Source organism: Rhinoraja longicauda, chromosome 16 (assembly GCF_053455715.1).
Source record: "Rhinoraja longicauda isolate Sanriku21f chromosome 16, sRhiLon1.1, whole genome shotgun sequence".
Lineage (NCBI taxonomy): Eukaryota > Metazoa > Chordata > Chondrichthyes > Rajiformes > Arhynchobatidae > Rhinoraja > Rhinoraja longicauda.
In genome coordinates, this window is record NC_135968.1 from 14,990,750 (window position 1) to 15,015,782 (window position 25,033).

Genomic DNA, 25,033 nt, shown 5'->3' on the forward strand with positions numbered 1-25,033 from the left:
GCTTCCGCTTCTATCTCAAGCCTTTGTCCAAAAATCTGCCTATCGGGGATTCCCTCACCTCAGGTCATCTGTTGCCAGCCGTGATATTTCCAATCCCCTCTTCTCTCTTCCAGTTTTTTTCCACTCCCGCCTGCAATCAGTCTGGAGAAGGGCCCCAGCCCGAAATGTCACCGATCTATTTTTTCCAGTGACGCTGCCTGGCCCGCTAAGTTACTCCAGCATTATGTGTCTATCATGAAAAGATACCTTGTGGGATTCTGGCAAACAAATGCATGGGATCCTCTTTCAATTTTGATTATTTCCTAATTTAGACAGCTATTTTGTTACTTAAAAAAAAAAAAGAATAAACAGAAAGGGAGGCAGGGGGGAAGAGGCAAGACTAAAAAAGTACTTCCCAAAACACAAGCACAATCACCAGCAATGACAGCTACCAAATTCCCTGTTCTTTACTCATGCCAATTAAGTGTTTAAGTAGCTCACTAATCCCACTGCTCAGCCCCCAAACCATTAACAGACTAGGCACTGCCAATCCAAGAGGCATCACCCCTTCCTTCATTCCATCCCAACCCACTCCCAGGAAAACAGGCTTCATTTAAGCCTCAAAACATTCATTTCAAACAGGCACCTCTAACATCGCCTTCCTCTCAGCACACTTCTATTTGTTTATGATTGTTCTCAGGATATGATTTGACGAGACGTGACACAAAGCTTTTCACTGCATCTCGGTACACGCAATTTTCTAACTGTTTCAATAAGCACAGTTTTCTCTGCTGCCCATAGATTCACAACCATCCAAGCAGGAATGCCCGCTCCATTATCATCACACGTCCAGAGGCCTCCAATTCTCCTATAAAATCTCAACACTAGACCCAACAGGCACTGAACGCCGCCCAACAAATGACCCCCATTCCATAATAGCGACCAACTCCATCCTGCCTCCTTCCCGTCTCTATGCACCTCCCTCCCTCCCTCACTCCGCAACCCTCCCTCCCTCACTCTGCAACCCTCCCTCCCTCCCTCCTTCCCTCCCTCCCTTTCTCCATCTTTGCCACCCTCCTTGCCACCCTCCGCTTATCTTCCCCCTTCCCAATCACCTCGTCCATTTACCCTTTCCACATTCGCAACTCCTTCCCAGTGTTCAAGCGGATCGACAAATGTCCAAGAGCTGTGCATGTTTTATATTAGGGCGCGGAGTGATACTTCTTTGGGCTCCAACAAGCAGTTGCCCAGGCGAACAGGACACCGGGCAGCAGAGCGGGGCTCCGAGAAGAGCAGAACGCGACGCGGCCACGACGTGGGTTGTGCTCGATCGTCCCGGAGCGCAGCTCAGTTGCATAGTCTCTGCATAGTCTCTGCATAGTCTCTGTTCCTCAGACATCGGTGTGGAATGCAAACTCTGAGCTAACACTCTATGATTCTGCCACAGCAGTTCCCACCACTCCAAAGATGCACAGTAGGTTAATTGGCTTGGTATATCATTGTAAATTGTCCTTAGTGTATATATAGGATAATGCTTGTGTGCGGGGTGCGGGGATCGCTGGTCGGTGTAGACTCGATGGGCCGAAGGGCCAGTTAACTGCCTTGGTCAAATTTGCGTTGCTCTCTGGAGACAGCGATGGGAAGCGCGGTAGCACCAGGCACAGATATGCTTCCCTCAATAGCCGTAACAACGTCCAGTGAAATTGCCGAAACGGCACAGTTTGCGTCGTAGTTTCTCGACTGCAACCTGCAGGATAGCGATGCCGGGGCACTGTCTTCGTGTCACCCCCTTGGCCGCAGTGCCCGCCACTACACTAACAACGCATTGGTCGCATATCTCAGACAGCAGTTGCCAAAATCTCCGGGAGAGAGGAGACTGTAAATGCTCGATTCTTGAGGAAATTCAACAGACTGCTGGAGGATCTCAGCGGGTCAGATAGCATTCTCTGAATGCATTCAAGAGAGAGCTAGATAGAGCTCTTACGGATAGCGGAGTCAGGGGGTATGGGGAGAAGGCAGGAACGGGGTACTGATTGAGAATGATCAGCCATGATCACATTGAATGGCGGTGCTGGCTCGAAGGGCCGAATGGCCTCCTCCTGCACCTATTGTCTATTGTCTATCTGTGGAGGGAAGTACGTTCATAAGTCATAGGAGCAGAATTAAGTCATTCGGCTTCCCCCATAACCCTTGACACCCGTACTAATCAAGAATCTGTCAGTCTCTGCCTTAAAAATACCCAATAACTTGGTCTCCACAGCTGTCTGTTGCAATGAATTCCACAGATGCACCACCCTCCGACGAAATAAATTCCTCCTCGTCTCCTTCTAAAGGTACGTCGTTTTATTCTGATACTATGCCGCCCGGCCCCAGACTCTCCCTTTCCGCATCCACTCTATCCAGTGCCGTCAAATGCACATCATACATTAACCCTATCATCCCATGAATCATTCTTGTAAACCTCACCTGGACCCTCTCAAACATAGCACATCCTTCCTCAGATATGAGGCCCAAAACTGCTCACAATACACTTATGGTATTTATTCACAAAATGCTGGAGTAACTCAGCAGGTCAGGCAGCATCTCAGGAGAGAAGGAATGGGTGACGTTTCGGGTCGAGACCCTTCTTCAGACTGAATGTGGTTTGGATATGAACGTACCCTCACTTATGAACGTACTTCCCTCCACAGATGTTATCTGACCCATTTCAGCGGTCTGTTGAATTTCCTCAAGAATCGAGCATTTACAGTCTCCTCTCTCCCGGAGATTTGGCAATTGCTGTCTGAGATATGTACCCAATGCAAACCACATCAGTTGTACACTGAATGTGGTTTGGCTAATGCTTTATAAAGCCTCAACATTACATCCATGTTTTTATATTCTGATCCTCTTGAAATAAATGCTAACATAGCATTTGCCTTATTACTACCCACCTACTACCCACCGCTGCAGGGCCACCCATCAACCTGGAGCACTTGTGATCCGGGCACACGACTGTGATAGCTGGCAAACCCTCCCCCACAAGAGGATTTTGGTTGTAGCGAACTGATCTTCATTGCCAGGCTGGGCAGCTGGTGCTGCCACCACCGCTGCAGTCTCCACCATCACCACCACTGCAGTCTCCACCATCACCACCACTGCAGTGTCCACCATCACCACCACTGCAGTCTCCACCATCACCACCCCCACAGTCTCCCCACCATCACCACCCCCACAGTCTCCCCACCATCACCACCCCCACAGTCTCTCCACCATCACCACCACCATAGTCTCCCCACCATCACCACCACTGCAGTCTCCCCACCACCACCCCCAGTCTCCCCACCATCACCACCACTGCAGTCTCTCCACCATCACCACCCCCAGTCTCCACCATCACCACCCCCGCAGTCTCCCCACCATCACCACCACTGCAGTCTCCCCACCACCACCCCCACAGTCTCCCCACCATCACCACCACAGCAGTCTCTCCACCATCACCACCCCCAGTCTCCACCATCACCACTCCCACAGTCTCCCCACCATCACCACCCCCACAGTCTCCACCATCACCACCCCCACAGTCTCAACCATCACCACCCCCGCAGACTCCCCACCATCACCACCCCCACAGTTGTTGCCACCATCACCACCTCTGCCGCCATTTCTTGCACTCCGGCCACCTGCAGGTCGAGACCAATGACTGTGCCAATCCTCGCCTCTCCCCCAGCCATCAACTCACCAGGATTCCAGGTCCAGTTCCAGACTGAGAGTCTGAAAAAGAATCTGGGACCCAAGGCGTCAGCTATCCAAAAATGCTGCCTGACCAGCTGAGTTACGACACCATTTTGTGTCCTTTTGTGTATTAACCAGCAACTGTAGTTGTTTATATAATAAACGATAAATAATAAATGATAATCCCTCACTCAGTTATAGCGGACAATCAGCAATAATGGACACCACCTTCCCCCCAACAGTCTGTTGTAACAAGGGTTTGCTGTAATTTGTGATTGAGAAATTGGGAGCATTTTTGGAAATCCTTCAAAGATCTCAGAACAGAAAAATCGTTTCTACCTAATGAACACAAAATAGTGCCGCAGTTTTAAGTTACTAACTGAGCTCATATTTATCATGTGCTCGTATTTAAGTATTTGTAGAGTCATCAATGTTGAGTTGCTCTGGGCTATTATTAGATGCAGCAACAAATGGAATGTACCAGATACATTTTCAAATTTAAAAGAGTATTCCCTTGAAAGCATTAAAATATATGAACTTCATGCACATTCATATGACAATGTAAAATGCAGCCTCAGATGTACAATATTATTTATTACATGTATCATTAATGTTGTGTAACAATTTATCCTGTACAAAAATACACAGAAGTGTAAATGACACAAGAATATCCTCATTATTTCACGAGCCAAGGAATTTCAAACTGATATATTCATCACCAATTGGTTAAAGATCTAAAACCATCAGTGCTTCATCTTTACCCAGCTTACCCACAGGAATCGGGGCTTGTTTCTGGTCATGGCAACCTCAAGGTGAATTCTAGAAGTGAGGTTGGAACTGGCAGAGACTAATCACAAGATCCATGGGATTAGGACTGCTAAAGAATCCTGAGCAGAGCAGATCTTGTGTTTCACTTGTCAATATTGATTTTTATAGTATCGCCCTTTAGAACATCGAACAAGTACATAGAACAGTGCAGCACAGGAACAGGTCCTTCAACCTACAATGTCCGTGATGATGTCAAGTTAAACTAATTCCCTGAGTCTACAGTTGTGTTCAGTTCAGGGCACTATGTTAAAGAATATGTTAAGTTGGAAAGGGAGCAGAGAAGATTTACGATGATGTTGCAAGGACTTGAGGGTCTGAGTTACAGGGAGGTTGAGCAGGCTGTGACATTATTCCCTGGAGCGCAGGAGAATGAGGGGTTATCTTATAGTGCATAAAGCACGAGAGGAATAGATGCACAGAATCTCATGCCCAGTGTAAAGGAATTGAGAGCCAGAGGGCATAGGTTTAAGATGAAGGAGGAAAGATTTTATAGAAATCTGAGGGGTAGCTTTTTCACACAAAGGGTGATGGGTGTATAGAACGAGCTGCCGGAGGAGGGAGTTGAGGCAGGGACTATCGCAACGTTTAAGAACTAGACCAAGTGGACCCGTTGGGCCCAAACCTCTCCTGCATTGGTGCAGCACCGTCGCCTCCCCCCCTCCCCCTTCCCCTCCTTCCTCGCCTCCCTCCTCCCCTCCCTCCCCCCCCCCCCCAACCATTCCCCTCAACCCCCCTTATCCTAGTGCGGCCTTAGGAATAGTTACATTTATAATTAAGACAACCTCATGTCATGGATGGAAATTGAGCACAACAGTTTCACAATAGGCCTGCATGCACATGGCACAGGCTATACCATCCATTGCTAACTTTTTTATGACTGACTATGTATGCTATTTAGACTTGGAAAACTAGAGTAAATGTGAGGTTTATTGTGCTGGCAGAGAAACACTATACACTGTACACAATGTACGTAGTTATATTGTGGCTAGTTAATATTAGCCTATGGTATCATGAGGCAAACTCAATTACCTTAGTTGAGACGATAAATCCGTTGCAGCTGAAACAAATTGTTGGAGTTCTTGGAGTAGGGAGACATCTGATGGTTGGTAATATTCTTCATGCTGCTTTGGCAAGGCCACCAGCATAATCAAGAATGGGTCTCACCCGGTCACTCTCTCTTCTCCCCTCTCCCGTTGGGCAAGAGGTTCAGAAGTGAGAAAACGTATACCTCCAGATTCTTCCCAGCTGTAATCAGGCAACTGAATCATTCTATTCCCAACTAGAGAGCAGTCTTGAGCTACATCTACCTCATTGGAGACAGTCGAACCCTCATTAATCGGACTTTAGTGGAGTTTCTCTTGCACTAAATGTTATTCTCTTTACCCAGTATCTGCGCATGGTGGAACGACTGGATTGTAATCATGTATAGTCTTTCCACTGACTGGATAGCATGTAACAAAATGCTTTTCACTGCACATTGGTACCCGTGACAATAAACTAAACTAAAACTAATTGAATTTCATTTCTGCAAACAGATGAACTGAAGAGGTGCAACCAATTGTCCCAAACAGTGTGGAGTTGCGGTCTCATGGGTCTCACCTATAAGCTGGCTGGCAGTTTGCTGATGGCCAGTGCCTGGGGGCTGAGATTTTTGGTGATGTTAAGCTATTGTCAAGGACACAAACAGAAGGTCAAAAGCAGCAAGGATAGTGCACAGAAGGCATCACGGTCAAAGGTCAGGAAGAAAGCCCAGGGCATAGGAGATCCAAGTTTCCAGAGACACTCGGAGGAGCTGGCTACCAAGTTGCCCTTCACCTCACGTAAAACTTGTAATGAGATTCTGACATTTCATCTGCATTTTTGTCTATTCGAACTTCACAGTCTCCATCGATGTCCCTGCCCAAGTGTCTTTTAAATGCTCTTATAGCATCTGCCTCAACTACCTGCTCTGACATCTCGTTCCATAAACCCACCTCCCTTTTTGCCCCTCAGGTTCAAAAGGCGTGCATGCAATTGGCACAGTGCAGTCACAGGGAGAGCATACAAACTCTGTACAAACAGCACCTGTAGTCAGGACCGACCTCACGTCTTTAAGGCAGCAACTCTACTGCAGCGCCACTGTGCCGCCCTTGATTTGAAAGGTACAACATGGAAAAAGGCCCTTCGGCCCACTGAGCTCATGTGAACTGTCGATTAGCCGCTCACACCAGTTCCAGGTTATTGCCACATTCACACCCACTCCCCTAAACACTCGAGGCAATTTACAGAGACTAATTAATCTACAAACCCCATGTCCTTTTAATGTGGGATGAAACTGGAGCATGCAGAGGAAACCCATGCAGTCACAGAGAGATTTTGCAAATTCCATAAAGACAGCGCCTGGGGTCAGGATCAAACTCAGACCTCTGCCGCTTTGAGGCAGTAGCTCCACGACTGCTCATAGTGTCATATAGTCTCTCTATGACTCTACTTCAGTGGAGATCCTCTTGTGCCACCCTAAAACACTTGAAGACATACATTGGTGAATTCAGTTCACAGCAAGTAATGGACTTGATTTTTGATCATTATCTTTCCATAATTTATAAGGAGATGGTGCTCTAATTACTATGTTCTACCTCTGCCACCATAGCCTCCAGAATAATGACCAAGGGGCTAGGTCCTAATTTTCCTCATAAGAATTAATTCCCAAATTGCCCCCCTACTTCGAGAACTTTTCAAAAATATTCAGGAATTATAGATTTATGTGGATATAAGATATTAATTAAATTGAGAACCAAATGGCAAAATAGAAAATAAAAACTTCACAATTTAACTTGCAATGTAACTTTAAGGTCATCAAAACAAATCACTGGCTGTGGGACATTCGGATTCTGTATCGTTGTAACTAAGCAAGGGGCACCAATTAAGTATAATGCGATTGCGAAGGTCTACTGAAGTAAAGGCAATTGAATGCAACATAGAGCTACACGTGTTTGAAGGAACTGCAGATGGTGGTTTTAACCAAAGATAGACACAAAAAGCTGGAGTAACTTAGCGGGTCAGACCACATCTCTGGAGAAACGGAATAGGTGACGTTTCGGGTCGAGACCCTTCTTCAGACTGAGAGTCAGGGGAAAGATAAACGAGAGATATAGACAGTGATGTGGAGAGATATAGAACAAATGAACCAAAGACATGCAAAAATGAAACGATAACAAAGGAAACTCAAGGTTTCAAAGTCAGTTTATTGTCACATGTACCAATCGAGGTAAAGCGAAATTTAAGTTACCATACAGCCATACTAAGTGAAAAGCAATAAGACACACAACCACATAAAAGTTAACATCACAGTGGACTCCACATTCCTCACCGTGTTGGAAGGCAATAAAGTTCAAACTACTTCCTCTTGTTCTCCCGCAGTCGGGGCAGTCAAACCATCCGCAGTCGGGGCGATCAAAGCCCCCGCAGCCGACGATCGAAGCCCCCATCAGGGTGATCGAAGCTCCTGCATCGGGGCAGTTGAAACTCTCCTCGGCATGGAGCTCCCGAGTCGGCCTCTTCTTACCTGAGACCGCGGGCTTCATGATGTCAAAGTCCACAGGCCCCTGGTCATTGTTAGCTGTTTGTTAGGTGAGAACGAATAAAGACAATGAGACTCAATTTTGAAGCTGGTACGACTTGGGTGGGGGAGGGATGGAAAGAGAGTGAGAGGAAGGTCCTATCGAGGTGAGAACGTGGCCTGGGTGGTGTGTGTCTTTGATATAGCTGCATCATGTAGATCTCTTCGATGGTTGGGATGTCAATCCTATGTTGGGTCTTGGACCAACCCGATCGTTGTGCCTTTTGCACCATCATGATCTGGTTTACTTACAATACCTGAAAATGTTTGACGTATTTATTTGTGTTATTTATTATTATTGTGTCTTATTTGGTGTATTTATTCATTGTGTTTTTGCATCAAATATGCCTGTAAAGTAAGTGAGACTGTCATTACTCTAGTTCATACTGACAAATGAACACTCTTGACTCGTAAATATTCATCTGATAGAGCTGGATCTTCACACTGTCCCAAGGGCCATCTTCTCCGATGACTCCAAAAACTCCTTAGCTACTTCAAACTGCTCTCACAAGGTCTAGCACCGCCTTCTCAGTCGGAAAACACATGGGCCTACCTGTGTTCCCCAGATTTAGTTTAATCCATGATTACAATCAATCCATTTACAGCGCATAGATACATGATTACAGTGTACAGATACATGATCTTATCGAAACGTATAAGATTATTAAGGGGTTGGACACAGAGGCAGGAAACATGTTCCCAATGTTGGGGGAATCCAGAACAAGGGGCCACAGTTTAAGAATAAGGGGTAGGCCATTTTGAACTGAGATGAGGAAAAACTTTTTCAGTCAGAGAGTTGTGAATCTGTGGAATTATCTGCCTCAGAAGGCAGTGGAGGCCAATTCTCTGGATGCATTCAAGAGAGAGCTAGATAGAGCTCGTAAGGATAGCGGAGTCATGGGGTATGGGGGGAAGGCAGGAACGGGGTACTGATTGAGAATGATCAGCCATGATCAGATTGAATGGCGGTGCTGGCTCGAAGGGCCGAATGGCCTCCTCCTGCACCTATTGTCTATTGATTCTCAGATCATGGGAACAACTTTAATCCTAATCTCCCTGATTCATTCATAATTCATTTATTGAATTCATTCAAGAATAACATTCTTGACCTCCCAGCAGAGCGAGATGTCTTGTCGGTCAGGGAATGTTGCCGACTGGCCCGCTTCAGACTGCAGGAGTACCTGCTGAGGGACGCACTGAAGCTCGGTGCAGTCAACGCCAAGGCTCTGTGGGGGAGGACCACAGTCCAGGGCCCTCCCGCTGCTGGACATTGGGGGGCAGGGTGTGGTGGAGACACTCCTCCAAATAAGGGAAGGGATTTCACGCCATGTGAGTGGCAAGGGTGTGGGGTAAAATTGTGTGATTTGTGTAAACAGTAATGAATGCATGTATAATAGGCTCCCAGAATGTCGGGAAAAAATGTTTTGCACAGTTCCTGTAGCATACATATTTTTTTGCTTGAATAAAGTTTATTTTGATTAATTTTTTAATTAATTAATCAGCGTCTCACGTGTGGCAGCAGAGGGGAATGTGGCAAAGGACTGGGCAAAGGCGGAGCCGGGCGGCATCGGAAAGTACCCAAGGCATCACCACACCAGCCACCCGGCGCCCGGCTCAGCGTGGCGGTGTCAAGCGGATCTCGGGTCTCGGGGAGACCAGGAGGATCCTGGAGGGTTTTGTTTTAGAGGATGTGATGCGGTCACTTACACCGAGCTCCCCAAGCGCAAGACGGTCATTGCAATGGCTCTCTGCGGTTCGGCTGCTGGAGAACTCCCCCATTTCTCCAAACGACACCAGATTGAATGAGTGTCAAGTTGTAACCCTCCCCCATATTTTAATTTGTTTTCACTATTTGGATCACCCAATTATATTTGGATGTATTAGTTTAGTTTAGTTTAGTTTGAAAGATACACCAGGTCCCGCCGACCAGCGATCCCCGCACATTAACACTATCCTGCACACACTAGGGACACCTTTTTACATTCATACCAAGCCAATTAGCCTACAAACTGTGCGTCTTTGGAGTGTGGGAGGAAACTGAAGACAGGAGAAAGCCCGCGCAGGTCAGGGGGAGAACGTACAAACTCCATACAGACAGAACCCGTAGTCGGGATCGAATCCGGGACTCCGGCGCTGCAAGCGCTGTAAGGCAGCAACCCTTATTGAAAGTTAAAAATAATTGTGTTTTTGCAAAGTCAGTACAATCAATTGAGAAGGTTTGATTTATAATATCACACATTTCACTTCTTAATTCGAACAAACAGGTACAGTATTGCATTTTTCAACTCCTCCCTGAATTTAGTCTGAGTTATGGCGTAAATGCACGTGTTCGTGCAGCAGCTCAAGAGCTGCAACATGCGGCTGGTTTGTTGCAAAATAAACACGGGGTCATTGGGGCCTTTGTAATAATACACACCCGTAACCCGCAACAATATGAAATACAGAATGTCCAACATCCACAGCAGGATAAAACTCCCAGATATAGCAAACAGTAAAACTATTGATTTCCGCCTATTCCTCATCTCGGGGTCATTATCTTTCTCCCCGTCGCTGTGATTGCGGAAACTGCGACGAGCTCTGCTTGCCACCAAAACATGTCTGACTGTCAGAATATTGAGAAACAGGATCAAGGTGAATGGGAGCAAAGGGGTGAACGCCCGGTGGAGCCACGCAAACGCTGCCCAGCCAGGAGAGGAAAAAACTGGCTTGACAACGCAGTCCCAGGGCACACTGCCGACCCTATACCGAGGTCCAAACACAAAATACCAGGGAATACATTTCAATAAGCTGATGACACACACGGTTGCAATGACCTTGGCTGCCGTTTGCCTGCTGCAATATTTCGCTTTCAGCTTCTGGCAACAAATAGCCACAAATCGATCGAAGGTGAAGGTGACGGTGAGCCAAACGGAAGAGTCCGTGGCCGCATTGAGCAGCATAATAATGACACGACATACGGGCGTGAAGTCCAGGAAAGAACCGCGGAAAAATATATAACTGATCCGGTACAAAACGACATCTAAGATAACCACCAGGAGATCAGCTCCGGCCATTGCTAACAGGTAATAGGTGATGCATTGGGAGAGGCCACACCTCCCACGCGACAGAATCACCAACGCCACCGCGTTCACTGCAAAAGAGTAATTAGGACGTTAGCGATCAGTTTTGAGCGAATGGAGCGAGCCAACTTGTATCCAGCTCTGCTCTCAACGTGTCCCAATTCAAACCACGCAACTGACATCACGAAGTATGTTGAGCATCCCGTGTCCAGGGCCATCCTTGTGCGACCGAATATTCAATTACACGGGCAAAACACACCCGGGCTCAGTCCTCCTACACGAGTCTCTCTCATTCAAATATAGGGTGCACGGGGCAAATTCACAAGTAGTTTCACTTTTAGAGATACAGCGCGAAAACAGGCCCTTCGGCCCAACGAGTCCACATCGACCGGCGAGAACGTGCAAACTCGGGTCAGGATCAAACCCAAACCTGTCGCTGTGAGGCAGCAACTCTTTCGCTACGCAATCGTGCCGCAGTATTAATAGCAGAATATCGGAATTATTGGATAACCAGTGTAGGAAGAAACTGCAGATGTTGGTTTACACCGAAGACAGACACAAAATGCTGGAGTAAGGCAGCGGCGCAGACGGCATCTTTAGAGAGACGGGAACAGGTGAGGTTTCGGGTCGAGACCCTTCTTCAGACTGAGAGTCACGGGAGAGGAAAACAACAGATATGAAAAATTACAAAGAACAAATGAATTAAAGGTATTGAAAGAATAAATCAAAGCCAGCCGGATGATCAAGGAACGGTGAAGCCCACAATGATCCATTTGTATAATACAGTGGTCTGGATTATAACATCGGCGCGGCATTAGAATAAATGAAGATAGTGTTAATAATTAAGAATATAAACTGCAGAGATAAATTACAGTGTATATATAAATTGATTGATCGCTTCAGATGGAGTATGTCCACGCGCATTAAAAAACGAAGGAAACACAGCAGAAACGTTCTTACACATATAAAATAATGCATTTATCGGCGTTATGTTTCTGTACACTGGGCAATTAGAATTTCCCATCGACTGAACGAGTCCCTTCTGAAATAAGAAGCACGAAAGGTGCCTCTCTAGACCAACTCTGGCTTATCCTGTTAGAAGTTCACGCTGAAAGAAGAAACAACCTCATCCCTGAGACGATTGCAACCCGAGCATCCAACAAGCCCGGGCGACAGTGATCACATTCGGGGAATATTTACACCACGGAATCTGTGGTAGTTAGCCAGGCAGGGCAATACAGCGTGGAAATAATTGGCTGTTGTCACTCACCGGGTACCCCGACGGCAGCGAGGATTGGATAATAAATTAAATCGAGGCGATGAACGAGCTGTTGACGATGCATTGTCTCGTGGGCTGCCTGTCACTTATCAGGCGCCGCACTTATAATGTTGGAAACTTCCTTTGGGACGGATTGCACAACCGTTGGAATAAGCAAGCCAGGCAGAGACAAAGAAAGCTCTTTATGGGGGGGGGGGGGGGGGGGGGGGGGGTGTCCAGGGTGACTTGCACTCCATTCCCGAAGAATCTTAACCCTGACCCTCTCTAACTATGATTTAATGGTCTAGCGCGTTTCTGTGGAGGGAATGTGTCGGTAGAATTCTGCCATTTGCGAACGTTATGATTCGACCTCAACCCATCACTCGCCAAATCTGGTACGAGTCTGGAGAGAAAAAAAAACACAACGCGCTGGAATAACTCAGAGGGTTAGACAGCATCCCGAAAGAACATGGTTAGGTGATGTTTCAGGTCGGGACCCTTCGTCAGATCTGTACCCTATATCTCTAAATCTAAAATCAGATAGAATGAGTCCAGAGGCTACGACGTATATTCGCTTTGGTTGTTGTTTTCACGTGTACCGAGGTACAATGAAAAGCTTTTGTTCTTGTACTATGCAGTCAAGTCAAATCGTACAATCAGGTCATATACAAATATAGAAGGCTACCAGAGTGCAGAATATAATGTTGCAGCATTGCAGAGCTACTGTTACAGGGGAGAAAAAAACGTCCGTAATGAGGTAGGTTGGAAGATCGGGACTACACCAGGTTGCTTTATTCACAAAATGCTGGAGTAACTCAGCAGGTCGGGCAGCATCTCGGGAGAGAAGGAATGGGTGACGTTTCGGGTCGAGACCCTTCTTCAGACTGACAATAGACAATAGACAATAGGTGCAGGAGTAGGCCATTCAGCCCTTCGAGCCAGCACCGCCATTCAATGCGATCATGGCTGATCACTCTCAATCAGTACCCCGTTCCTGCCTTCTCCCCATACCCCCTCACTCCGCTATCCTTAAGACTGATGTCAAGGGGGTGGGACAAAGGAAGGATATAGGTGGAGACAGGAAGATAGAGGGAGATCTGGGAAGGAGGAGGGGAAGAGAGGGACAGAGGAGCTATCTAAAGTTGGAGAAGTCGACGTTCATACCACCGGGCTGCAAACTGCCCAGGCGAAATATGTGGTGCTGTTCCTCCAATTTCCGGTGGGCCTCACTATGGCACTGGAGGAGGCCCATGACAGAAAGGTCAGACTGGGAATGGGAGGGGGAGTTAAAGTGCTCGGCCACCGGGAGATCAGTTTTGTTAATGGGACCGAGCGCAGGTGTTCAGCGAAGCGATCGCCGAGCCTGCGCTTGGTTTCGCCGATGTAAATAAGTTGAAATCTAGAGCAGCCGATGCAATAGATGAGGTTGGAGGAGGTGCAGGTGAACCTTTGTCTCATCTGGAAAGACTGTTTGGGTCCTTGGATGGAGTTGAGGGGGGAGGTAAAGGGACAGGTGTCTCCACCTATATCCTTCCTTTGTCCCGCCCCCTTGACATCAGTCTGAAGAAGGGTCTCGACCCGAAACGTCACCCATTCCTTCTCTCCCGAGATGCTGCCCGACCTGCTGAGTTACTCCAGCATTTTGTGAATAAATCGATTTGTACCAGCATCTGCAGTTATTTTCTTATACTACACCAGGTTGCCATGTGGCATGAGTCCCAGCCAAACTTCACATTCATTCCTTCTCTCCAGCGATGCTGCCTGTCCTGCTGAGTTTTATGCCATCTGAGTCGCTACGTTACTCCAACATTTTGTGTCTATCACGTTTTGGTTTGCCTGCTTCCCTGAAAACTCCAGCGGCACCGAAGAATTCAGCATACATTCCAGATCTTCATTTGGCACCAGAGACACAGGGATATTTGGCACACGACACCGATCACCTGCCACCTCGTGTGTTAGTCCGAATCGCCGCCCTCCAGCAATAGGGAAAAGTAATGTCTTCCGTCATTATTTAAGGTCCAAAGAATTTGAAGGGAATGTCGGCGTTACTTTAGTATCACTTGAATAAGCAAATATTTTGCCGGAACAACTGCTGCCGTCGTTGCGGATATAATTTATGCAGAAAGAAGTATTGTTGCATGAAGGAATCTTCATTTTAACAGCCTGGTCCGAAAATTGCCGTTGCAAGCATTTACTCTTAGAAATGGCAGAATGAAAGGCAACAGCTGAAGCTTTGCAATGGGCACTCTGTTTCAATCAAACAAGCCACAAAGTTATCCAAAGATTTTTGAAAAATGATCCCTGTTCAACTTGGTAATCTCATTGAAGATAGATACAAAGTGCTGGAGTAACTCGGCGGGTCAGGCAACATCTCTGGAGAAAAGGAATAGGTGATAATAATAATAATAATAATAATAATAATGCATTACATTTATATAGCGCTTTTCATATACTCAAAGACGCTTTACAGAGATTTAGAGAACATAGGGAAATGAATAAATAGATAAATAAGTAAATAAGTAAACGAACAGAGAAAGGAGACAGAAGGTGAGGTGACCTTCAGTGGTTGAAGGCAGTACTGAACAGGTGAGACTTCAGCGATGTTTTGAATGTGGTGAGTGTGGAGGAGTCTCTAACGGTTTGGGGTAGTGAGTTCCATAGGGTGGGAGCAGCGATGGAGAAAGCCCTGTCCCCCCAGGATCTGAGTTTGGTCCGGATGTGGGGGGATAGGAGATTGGCAGCAGCAGAGCGGAGGGTGCAGGTGGGAGTGTGCCTGTGGAGGAGGTCGTTCAGGTAGGATGGGGCCAGGTTATGGAGGGCTTTGTAGGTTATGAGGAGGATTTTGTACTGGATTCTCTGGGGGATGGGGAGCCAGTGGAGTTTGTAAAGGACGGGGGTGAAATGGTCACGGATCAGGGTGTGGGTGAGTAGACGGGCAGCGGAGTTTTGAATGTATTGAAGTTTACTGATGATTTTTGAGGGTGCGCCATAGAGGAGGCTGTTGCAGTAGTCCAGACGGGAGGTGATGAACGCGTGGATGAGGGTTTCTGCAGCTGTGGAGGAGAGGGATGGACGGAGACGGGCAATGTTTGTGAGGTGGAAGAAGGCTGTCTTTGTGATGTGTTTGATGTGTTTGTCGAAGGAGAGGGTTTGATCAAAGATGATTCCAAGATTCCGGATGTGAGGGGAGGTGGATACTGGGAGACCATCAATGTTGAGGATGAAGTTTTGGGTGGATTTGGTGAGCGTTTTTGGACCAATGATGATGATTTCAGATTTGTTGCAATTGAGTTTGAGGAAATTTGATTGAAGCCAAGATTTTATTTCAGTGATGCAGTTTGTCAGTGTAGAGTGTGTGGTGGGGGAGATTGACTTGGTGGAGATGAGGAGCTGGATATCATTGGCGATGCAGTGGAAGTTGAGACCATGATGGCGGATTAATTGACCAAGGGGGAACAGGTAGAGGATGAAGAGGAGGGGGCCAAGGACTGAGCCTTGGGGGACACCTTGGGGGAGGGGAGCGGTGGGGGATTTACAGTTGTTAATGGAGATGAACTGGTGTCTGTCAGAGAGGTAAGATTTGAACCAGGATAGGGCTGTGCCGGTGATGTTAAAGGAGGTTTCAAGTCGGGTGAGGAGAATGGAGTGATTTATGGTGTCAAAGGCAGCGCTGAGGTCAAGTAGGATGAGGATGTTGAGGTTGCCAGCGTCGGAGGAGAGGAGAATGTCGTTTGTGATTTTGAGGAGCGCAGTTTCAGTACAGTGGTTGGAGGGGAATCCGGATTGGAAAGTTTCATACAGGTTATTGGTAGAGAGGTGGTATTTGAGTTGGGAAGCTACAGCACGTTCCAAAACTTTGGACAGAAAGGGTAGGTTGGAGATTGGTCTGATGTTGTTTGGGGTGTCAGGGTTTTTCAGAATGGGGGTGACAGCAGCGATTTTGAGGGATGGCGGGACGATGCCAGTGGACAGGGAGGAGTTTATTGTTGCAGTGATAAGTGGAGAGAGAGCAGGAAGGCAAGCCTTGACAAAGCTGGAGGGGATGGGGTCCAGAGAGCAGGTGGCAGTTTTTATTCCTGTGAAGAGGTCAGAGAGGTCGGTGGTGGAGACTGGGGAGAACTGAGGCAGGGGTTGACAGGATAAGGGGGAGCAGGTGGTTTGAGGGGGAGCTGGTGCGTTGGTGGTTAAGGTGCTGTAGATGTTGTCTATTTTGCTTTGGAAGAATGAAAGGAAAGTGGTGCATTTGTCAACTGTGAATGATTGGGAGATGGTGTCCAGGGGGCTGAGGAGTTTGTTTATTGTAGAGAAGAGTGTTTTGGGGTTTCCGGAGCCAGAGTGAATTATTTGAGAGTAGTAGGTGGAGTGGGCGCGGGAGAGGGCATCTTTGTAGTGCTGCAGGTGGTCTTTGTAGGCTTGGGAGTGAATTGTGAGACCTGTTTTGTTGCGGAGTCTTTCAAGTTGGCGGGCATGAGTTTTCATCATGCGGAGTTCAGGGGTAAACCAGGGAGCAGAGTGGGTGAAGGAAACTGTTTTGGTTTTTATAGGTGCAAGCTGGTCGAGGCAGGAGGAGAGAGTGCGGTTGTAGTAGTCAGTGAGGTCAGAGGGGCTGTGGAGGTCAACGAAGGGAGAGGCGGGCATTATTTCAGAAGAGGGAGGATGAGAGCGAGGTAGGTGAAACAGAGTTCAGCTTACGGAAGTTGATTTTGCGTTTTTGCTTTGGAGCTGGGGTGGGAATGTTGACAGACATGGTGATGGCTATGTGATCAGAGAGGGTGGGGTCGGAGCCAGAGAGGTGATGTAGATTTAGTCCAGTGGAGCAGACAAGGTCCAGAATGTGCCCACTGTTATGGGTGGGAAAATTGACGTGTTGAGTGAGGTTAAAGCAGTTGAGTATTTCAGTGAAGTCAGCGGTTATTGTGGAGTCAGTGGAGTCCATATGGATGTTGAAATCACCGAGGAGGAGGATTGAGGGGGAGAGAGAACAGAACTGGGTCAGAAAGTCAGATAAGTCAGAAAGGAATGATGGGTGTGGTTTGGGAGGGCGGTAGACAACTGCCATGACTAATTGTGTGCGGCCAGAGAGTTTGAAAGCCAGGTGTTCAAATGAAGGAGCAGATGAGATGGAGATGAGGTTGATCTTGAAGTCCTGTCGGTGAATTACGGCAATCCCACCACCTCGGCCTTCCGAGCGTGGTTTATTGATGTAGGAGTATCCGTTGGGTGTAGTGAGGTTGAGTGGGAGGTAATCCAGAGGTGTTGCCAGGTTTCTGTCAGACAGAGGAAGTCCAGTTTATTTTCCAGGATGAAGTCATTCAGAATGTGGCTTTTATTGTTGAGGGACCGGATATTGAATAGAGTGAGCTTCATGTTGCTTTGTGTGGTGTGGATGGACACGGGTGATTTAGCCAGGGCTTGTAGACAGGGGGCACGCTCGTGTGCGTTATTGTGATGACGTAATGGACGAGTGGAAAGTGCTGGAGTAACTCGGCGGGTCAGGCAACATCTCTGGAGAAAGGGAATAGGTGATGTTTTGTGATCGAGACCCTTCTTCAGACTGATAGTCAGGGGAGAGGGAAACTCAAGATATGAAAAGTTACAGAACAAATCAGAGCTGGTACCAATGGCCAAGGAGCCCACAATGGACCATTTGTGGGCTCCTTGGCCAATGGTACCAGCTCTAATATTAGTTTAGATACGATGCTGTTTAATGGTACCAGCTCCGTTATTAGTTTAGATACGATGCAGTTTACGCTGATCCACCTCTGCCAGTGCAAGGACATGAGCATAATACTCAGTCTACTTTTATTACTAAGTACGACACTATGCGAATATGCTTACACAGAGCCGCTTCTCTGCTTGGAGGATGGCGACTTTATTGCAGAAGCTACTCTGGTGCAAACTTGTCTGATGGCTCAACAGACTTTGGATCTCAGATATTTTAATATTTCTCATATCATTCTGCGACTTATGGCGAGAGAGTAATTGACCAAGCATTGATTGCTTCCACGGTAGCCATACTGCAGATCGCTCTATCTCCACTACGTTGAACATAGAATGGTTCAGCACACGAACAGGCCATTTAGCCCACAATATATGATACACACATGATACCAAGACAAGAAAAAGTGCTAGAGTAACTCAGGCAAGGCAACATCCACGGAAAACTTGCTCATTTCAGGCCAGGGCCCCTTTTCAGACGAATTATGGCGAGGGGGAGAAAGCTGGAGGAAGACGAGGGCAGGTCAAAGCCTGGCAAGTGACGGGTGGAAATAGGTGAGGTGGGGATTTGATAGGCAGATGGTTGGACAAAGGCCAACTGATATGTAGATCCTTGCATTCCCTCTCCCATATTTCTTATACACTGAAGCCATGTTTGTATATGTGTCTTACGCCAAATGATAGTGTTCCAGATGAGTGACATTGAACTAACAATGAGATATGTTCAAAGCACGAGGGAACATGTTTGTGACTTTTCAATGAGTCTGAAGCCCTTCTTTATAGCAGAGGGATCAGGGATTTGGAAGATGGTGGTGGAGTAGGTAAGCAGTGTTATTTTTAGTAATGCTAAATACAATGGTGAAGCTTGGCTGCTACCCCTGCGCTCCCCTAAATGATTACGACCCCAACCCACGCTAAGTATCAAAAGGAAATACATAATAATAATAATAATAATAATAATAATAATCCTTTATTCGTCCCACAACGGGGAAATTTGCAGGGTTACTGCAGCAAAGTGGTTGCAAAAATAAATAAGCATTAATTTAAAAATAAAATAACGGTAATTATCTTTATTTACTGGTCTGCTGGGAATGGACTCAGAAGTATGCAATGTGATTACATTAAAATGTTGAGGAACTTGCAAACAATTTCATGCTTTCAACCTCAAAGGCCACAGTAGATTCCTGCACTTTGCCTGTTCCCTTTCCTGGTGAACACCCGTCCACTTTCTACTTTTGGGAGTGACTACTCGTATCCCTGAAGCCCTCGGTATCCTGCGGCCGTTCAGCTTCAGCTGCTGCCCCACTTCCCAACGAGCACTCCCAACGATTCTAGTCGTCAGGGATACTGGATCTCCCTCCCTCTTGTTCATATGTTGAAAGACTGGAGCTACTACAATTTAGAAGGACAATTTAGATTTAGAGATACAGCGCGGAAACAGCCCCTACATATCATATCATATATATACAGCCGGAAACAGGCCTTTTCGGCCCACCAAGTCCGTGCCGCCCAGCGATCCCCGTACATTAACACTATCCTACACCCACTAGGGACACCCTCTCAGGATCGAACCTGAGTCTCCGGCGCTGCATTCGCTGTAAAGCAGCAACTCAACCGCTGCGCTACCGCGCTATCCTACACCCACTAGGGATTTTTTTAATTTATTTTTACATTTACCCAGTCAATTAACCTACATACCTGCACGAACCTGGAATGTGGGAGGAAACCGAAGATCTCGGAGAAAACCCACGCAGACAGGTCAAGGGGTGTAAGGCAGCAACTCTACCCCTGCGCCACCGTGCCGCCCTTATCGAAACGTATAAGATTATTAAGGGGTTGGACACGTTAGAGGCAGGAAACATGTTCCCAATGTTGGGGGAGTCCAGAACAAGGGGCCACAGTTTAAGAATAAGGGGTAGGCCATTCAGAACTGAGATGAGGAAAAACGTTTTCAGTCAGAGAGTTGTGAATCTGTGGAATTCTCTGCCTCCGAAGGCAGTGGAGGCCAATACTCTGCATGCATTCAAGATAGAGCTCTTAAGGATAGCGGAGTCAGGGTGTATGGGGAGAAGGCAGGAACAGGGTACTGATTGAGAATGATCAGCCATGATCACATTGAATGGCGGTGCTGGCTCGAAGGGCCGAATGGCCTCCTCCTGCACCTATTGTCTATTGATTCTCAGATCATGGGAACAACTTTAATCCTAATCTCCCTGATTCATTCATAATTCATTTATTGAATTCATTCAAGAATAACATTCTTGACCTCCCAGCAGAGCGAGATGTCTTGTCGGTCAGGGAATGTTGCCGACCGGCCCGCTTCAGACTGCAGGAGTACCTGCTGAGGGACGCACTGAAGCTCGGTGCAGCCAACGCCAAGGCTCTGTGGGGGAGGACCACAGTCCAGGGCCCTCCCGCTGCTGGACATTGGGGGGCAGGGTGTGGTGGAGACACTCCTCCAAATAAGGGAAGGGATTTCACGCCACATGAGTGGCAAGGGTGTGGGGTAAAACTGTGTGATTTGTGTAAACAGTAATGAATGCATATATAGCCTCCCAGAATGTCGGGAAAATGTTTTGCACAGTTCCATATTTTTTTACTTGAATAAAGTTTATTTTGATTAATTTTTAAATTAATTAATCAGCGTCTCACGTGTGACAGCAGAGGGAAATGTGGCAAAGGACTGGGCAAAGGCGGAGCCGGGCGGCATCGGAAAGTACCCAAGGCATCACCACACCACCCACCCGACGCCTGGCTCAGCGTGGTGGTGTCAAGCGGATCTCGGGTCTCGGGGAGACCAGGAGGATCCTGGAGCGTTTTGTTTTAGAGGATGTGATGCGGTCACTTACACCGAGCTCCCCAAGCGCAAGACGGTCATTGCAATGGCTCTCTGCGGTTCGGCTGCTGGGAACTCCCCCATTTCTCCAAACGACACCAGATTGAATGAGTGTCAAGTTGTAACCCTCTCCCATATTTTAATTTGTTTTCACTATTTGGATCACCCAATTATATTTGGATGTATTAGTTTAGTTTAATTTAATTTGAAAGATACATCAGGTCCCGCCGACCAGCGATCCCCGCACATTAACACTATCCTGCACACACTAGGGACACCTTTTTACATTCACACCAAGCCAATTAGCCTACAAACTGTGCGTCTTTGGAGTGTGGGAGGAAACTGAAGACAGGAGAAAGCCCGTGCAGGTCAGGGGGAGAACGTACAAACTCCATACAGACAGAGCCCGTAGTCGGGATCGAACCCGGGACTCCGGCGCTGCAATCGCTGGAAGGCAGCAACTCTACCGCTGCGCCCCTTATTGAAAGTTAAAAATAATTGTGTTTTTGCAAAGTCAGTACAATCAATTGAGAAGGTTTGATTTATAATGTCACACATTTCACTTCTTAATTCGAACAAACAGGTACAGTATTGCATTTTTCAACTCCTCCCTGAATTTAGTCTGAGTTATGGCGTAAATACACGTGTTCGTGCAGCAGCTCAAGAGCTGCAACATGCGGCTGGTTTGTTGCAAAATAAACACGGGGTCATTGGGGCCTTTGTAATAATACACACCCGTAACCCGCAACAATATGAAATACAGAATGCCCAACATCCACAGCAGGATAAAACTCCCAGATATAGCAAACAGTAAAACTATTGATTTCCGCCTATTCCTCATCTCGGGGTCATTGTCTTTCTCCCCGTCGCTGTGATTGCGGAAACTGCGGCGAGCTCTGCTTGCCACCAAAACGTGTCTGACTGTCAGAATATTGAGAAACAGGATCAAGGCGAATGGGAGGAAAGGGGTGAACGCCCGGTGGAGCCACGCAAACGCTGCCCAGCCAGGAGAGGAAAAGTAAACTGGCTTGACAACGCAGTCCCAGGGCACACTGCCGGCCGTATACCGAGGTCCAAACACAAAATACCAGGGAATACATTTCAATAAGCTGATGACACACACGGTTGCAATGACCTTGGCTGCCGTTTGCCTGCTGCAATATTTCGCTTTCAGCTTCTGGCAACAAACAGCCACAAATCGATCGAAGGTGAAGGTGACGGTGAGCCAAACGGAAGAGTCCGTGGCCGCATTGACTAGCACAATAATGACACGACATACGGGCGTGACGTCCAGGAAAGAACCGCGGAAAAATATATAACTGATCCGGTACAAAATAACATCAAAGATAACCACCAGGAGATCAGCTCCGGCCATTGCTAACAGGTAATAGGTGATGCATTGGGAGAGGCCACACCTCCCACGCGACAGAATCACCAACGCCACCGCGTTCACTGCAAAAGAGTAATTAGGACGTTAGCGATCAGTTTTGAGCGAATGGAGCAAGCCAACTTTGTATCCAGCTCTGCTCTCAACGTGTCCCAATTCAAACCACGCAACTGACATCACGAAGTATGTTGAGCATCCCGTGTCCAGGGCCATCCTTGTGCGACCGAATATTCAATTACACGGGCAAAACACACCCGGGCTCAGTCCTCCCACACGAGTCTCTCTCATTCAAATATAGGGTGCACGGGGCAAATTCACAAGTAGTTTCACTTTTAGAGATACAGCGCGAAAACAGGCCCTTCGGCCCACCGAGTCCACATCGACCGGCGGTCCCCGCACATTAACACGATCCCCCACACACTAGGGACAATTTACATTTATAGCAATCCAATTAAACTACAACCCTCTGGAGTGTGGGAGGAACCCGAAGATCTCGGAGAAAACCCACGCTGGTCACGGCGAGAACGTGCAAACTCGGGTCAGGATCAAACCCAAACCTGTCGCTGTGAGGCAGCAACTCTTTCGCTACGCAATCGTGCCGCAGTATTAATAGCAGAATATCGGAATTATTGGATAACCAGTGTAGGAAGAAACTGCAGATGTTGGTTTACACGGAAGACAGACACAAAATGCTGGAGTAAGACAGCGGCTCAGACGTCATCTTTAGAGAGACGGGAACAGGTGAGGTTTCGGGTCGAGACCCTTCTTCAGACTGAGAGTCAGGGGAGAGGAAAACAACAGATATGAAAAATTACAAAGAACAAATGAATTAAAGGTATTGAAAGAATAAATCAAAGCTAGCCGGATGATCAAGGAACGGTGAAGCCCACAATGATCCATTTGTATAATACAGTGGTCTGGATTATAACATCGGCGCGGCATTAGAATAAATGAAGGTAGTGTTAATAATTAAGAATATAAACTGCAGAGATAAATTACAGTGTATATATAAATTGATTGATCGCTTCAGATGGAGTATGTCCACGCGCATTAAAAAACGAAGGAAACACAGCAGAAACGTTCTTACACATATAAAATAATGCATTTATCGGCGTTCTGTTTCTGTACACTGGGCAATTAGAATTTCCCATCGACTGAATGAGTCCCTTCTGAAATAAGAAGCACGAAAGGTGTGTCTCTAGACCAACTCTGGCTTATCCTGTTAGAAGTTCACGCTGAAAGAAGAAACAACCTCATCCCTGAGACGATTGCAACCCGAGCATCCAACAAGCCCGGGCGACAGTGATCACATTCGGGGAATATTCACATCACGGGATCGGTGGTAGTTATCCAGGCAGGGCAATACAGCGTGGAAATAATTGGCTGTTGTCACTCACCGGGTACCCCGACGGCAGCGAGGATTGGATAATAAATTAAATCGAGGCGATGAACGAGCTGTTGACGATGCATTGTCTCGTGGGCTGCCTGTCACTTTTCAGGCGCCGCACTTATAGTGTTGGAAACTTCCTTTGGGACGGATTGCACAACCGTTGGAATAAGCAAGCCAGGCAGAGACAAAGAAAGCTCTTTATGGTTAAACAGTCCCGGGGGGTCCAGGGTGACTTGCACTCCATTCCCGAAGAATCTTAACCCTGACCCTCTCTAACTATGATTTAATGGTTTAGCGGGTTTCTGTGGAGGGAATGTGTCGGTAGAATTCTGCCATTTGCGAGCGTTTTGATTCGACCTCAACCCATCACTCGCCAAATCTGGTACGAGTCTGGAGAGAGAAAAAAAACTCAACGCGCTGGAATAACTCAGAGGGTTAGACAGCATCCCGAAAGAACATGGATAGGTGATGTTTCAGGTCGGGACCCTTCGTCAGATCTGTACCCTGTATCTCTAAATCTAAAATCAGATAGAATGAGTCCAGAGGCTGCGACGTATATTCGCTTTGGTTGTTATTTTCACGTGTACCGAGGTACAATGAAAAGCTTTTGTTCGTGTACTATGCAATCAAGTCAAATCGTACAATCAGGTCATATACAAATATAGCAGGCTACCAGAGTGCAGAATATAATGTTACAGCATTGTAGAGCTATTGTTACAGGGGAGAAAAAAACCGTCCGCAATGAGGTAGGTTGGAAGATCGGGACTACACCAGGTTGCCATGTGGCATGAGTCCCAGCCAAACTTCACATTCATTCCTTCTCTCCAGCGATGCTGCCTCACCTGCTGAGTTACTCCAGCATTTTGTGAATAATTACTCCAACATTTTGTGTCTATCACGGTTTGGTTTGCCTGCTTCCCTGAAAACCCCAGCGGCACCGAGGAATTCAGCATACATTCCAGATCTTCATTTGGCACCAGAGACACAGGGATATTTGGTGCATGACACCGATCACCTGCCACCTCGTGTGTTAGTCCGAATCGCCGCCCTCCAGCAATAGGGAAAGGTAATATTTTCCGTCATTATTTAAGGTCCAAAGAATTTGAAGGGAATGTCGGCGTTACTTTAGTATCACTTGAATAATCAAATATTTTGCCGGAACGACAGCTGCCGTCATCCCACTTTGTCATCTCATCTTCATTTTAACAGCCTAATCCGAAAATTGCCGTTGCAAGCATTTACTCTTGGAAATGGCAGAATGAAAGG

At 47.1% G+C, this 25,033-nt stretch overlaps 2 protein-coding genes across 2 annotated transcripts; both read right to left on the minus strand.

Moving 5' to 3' along the window:
- Positions 1–10,359: 10,359 nt before the first annotated feature.
- On the minus strand, positions 10,360–12,521 carry LOC144600813 (putative G-protein coupled receptor 139). Its single transcript, XM_078412704.1, has 2 exons — positions 12,449–12,521; positions 10,360–11,249 (listed from the first exon to the last, which is right to left on the minus strand). Exons 1-2 carry the CDS (start codon positions 12,519–12,521, stop codon positions 10,360–10,362), a joined length of 963 nt encoding a protein of 320 aa, XP_078268830.1.
- Positions 12,522–21,549: 9,028 nt separating this feature from the next.
- On the minus strand, positions 21,550–23,847 carry LOC144600814 (putative G-protein coupled receptor 139). Its single transcript, XM_078412706.1, has 2 exons — positions 23,775–23,847; positions 21,550–22,442 (listed from the first exon to the last, which is right to left on the minus strand). The coding sequence occupies exons 1-2, from the start codon at positions 23,845–23,847 to the stop codon at positions 21,550–21,552; spliced, it is 966 nt and encodes a 321-aa protein (XP_078268832.1).
- Between the last annotated feature and the right edge of the window lie 1,186 nt (positions 23,848–25,033).

Coding starts and splice junctions, on each gene's coding strand:
- LOC144600814 (XM_078412706.1), bottom strand. CDS start 23,847: ATGCATCGTCAACAGCTCGTTCATCGCCTCGATTTAATTTATTATCCA. Junction 22,443..23,774: donor CGCTGCCGTCGGGGTACCCG/GTGAGTGACAAC, acceptor ACTCTTTTGCAG/TGAACGCGGTGGCGTTGGTG.
- LOC144600813 (XM_078412704.1), bottom strand. CDS start 12,521: ATGCATCGTCAACAGCTCGTTCATCGCCTCGATTTAATTTATTATCCA. Junction 11,250..12,448: donor CGCTGCCGTCGGGGTACCCG/GTGAGTGACAAC, acceptor ACTCTTTTGCAG/TGAACGCGGTGGCGTTGGTG.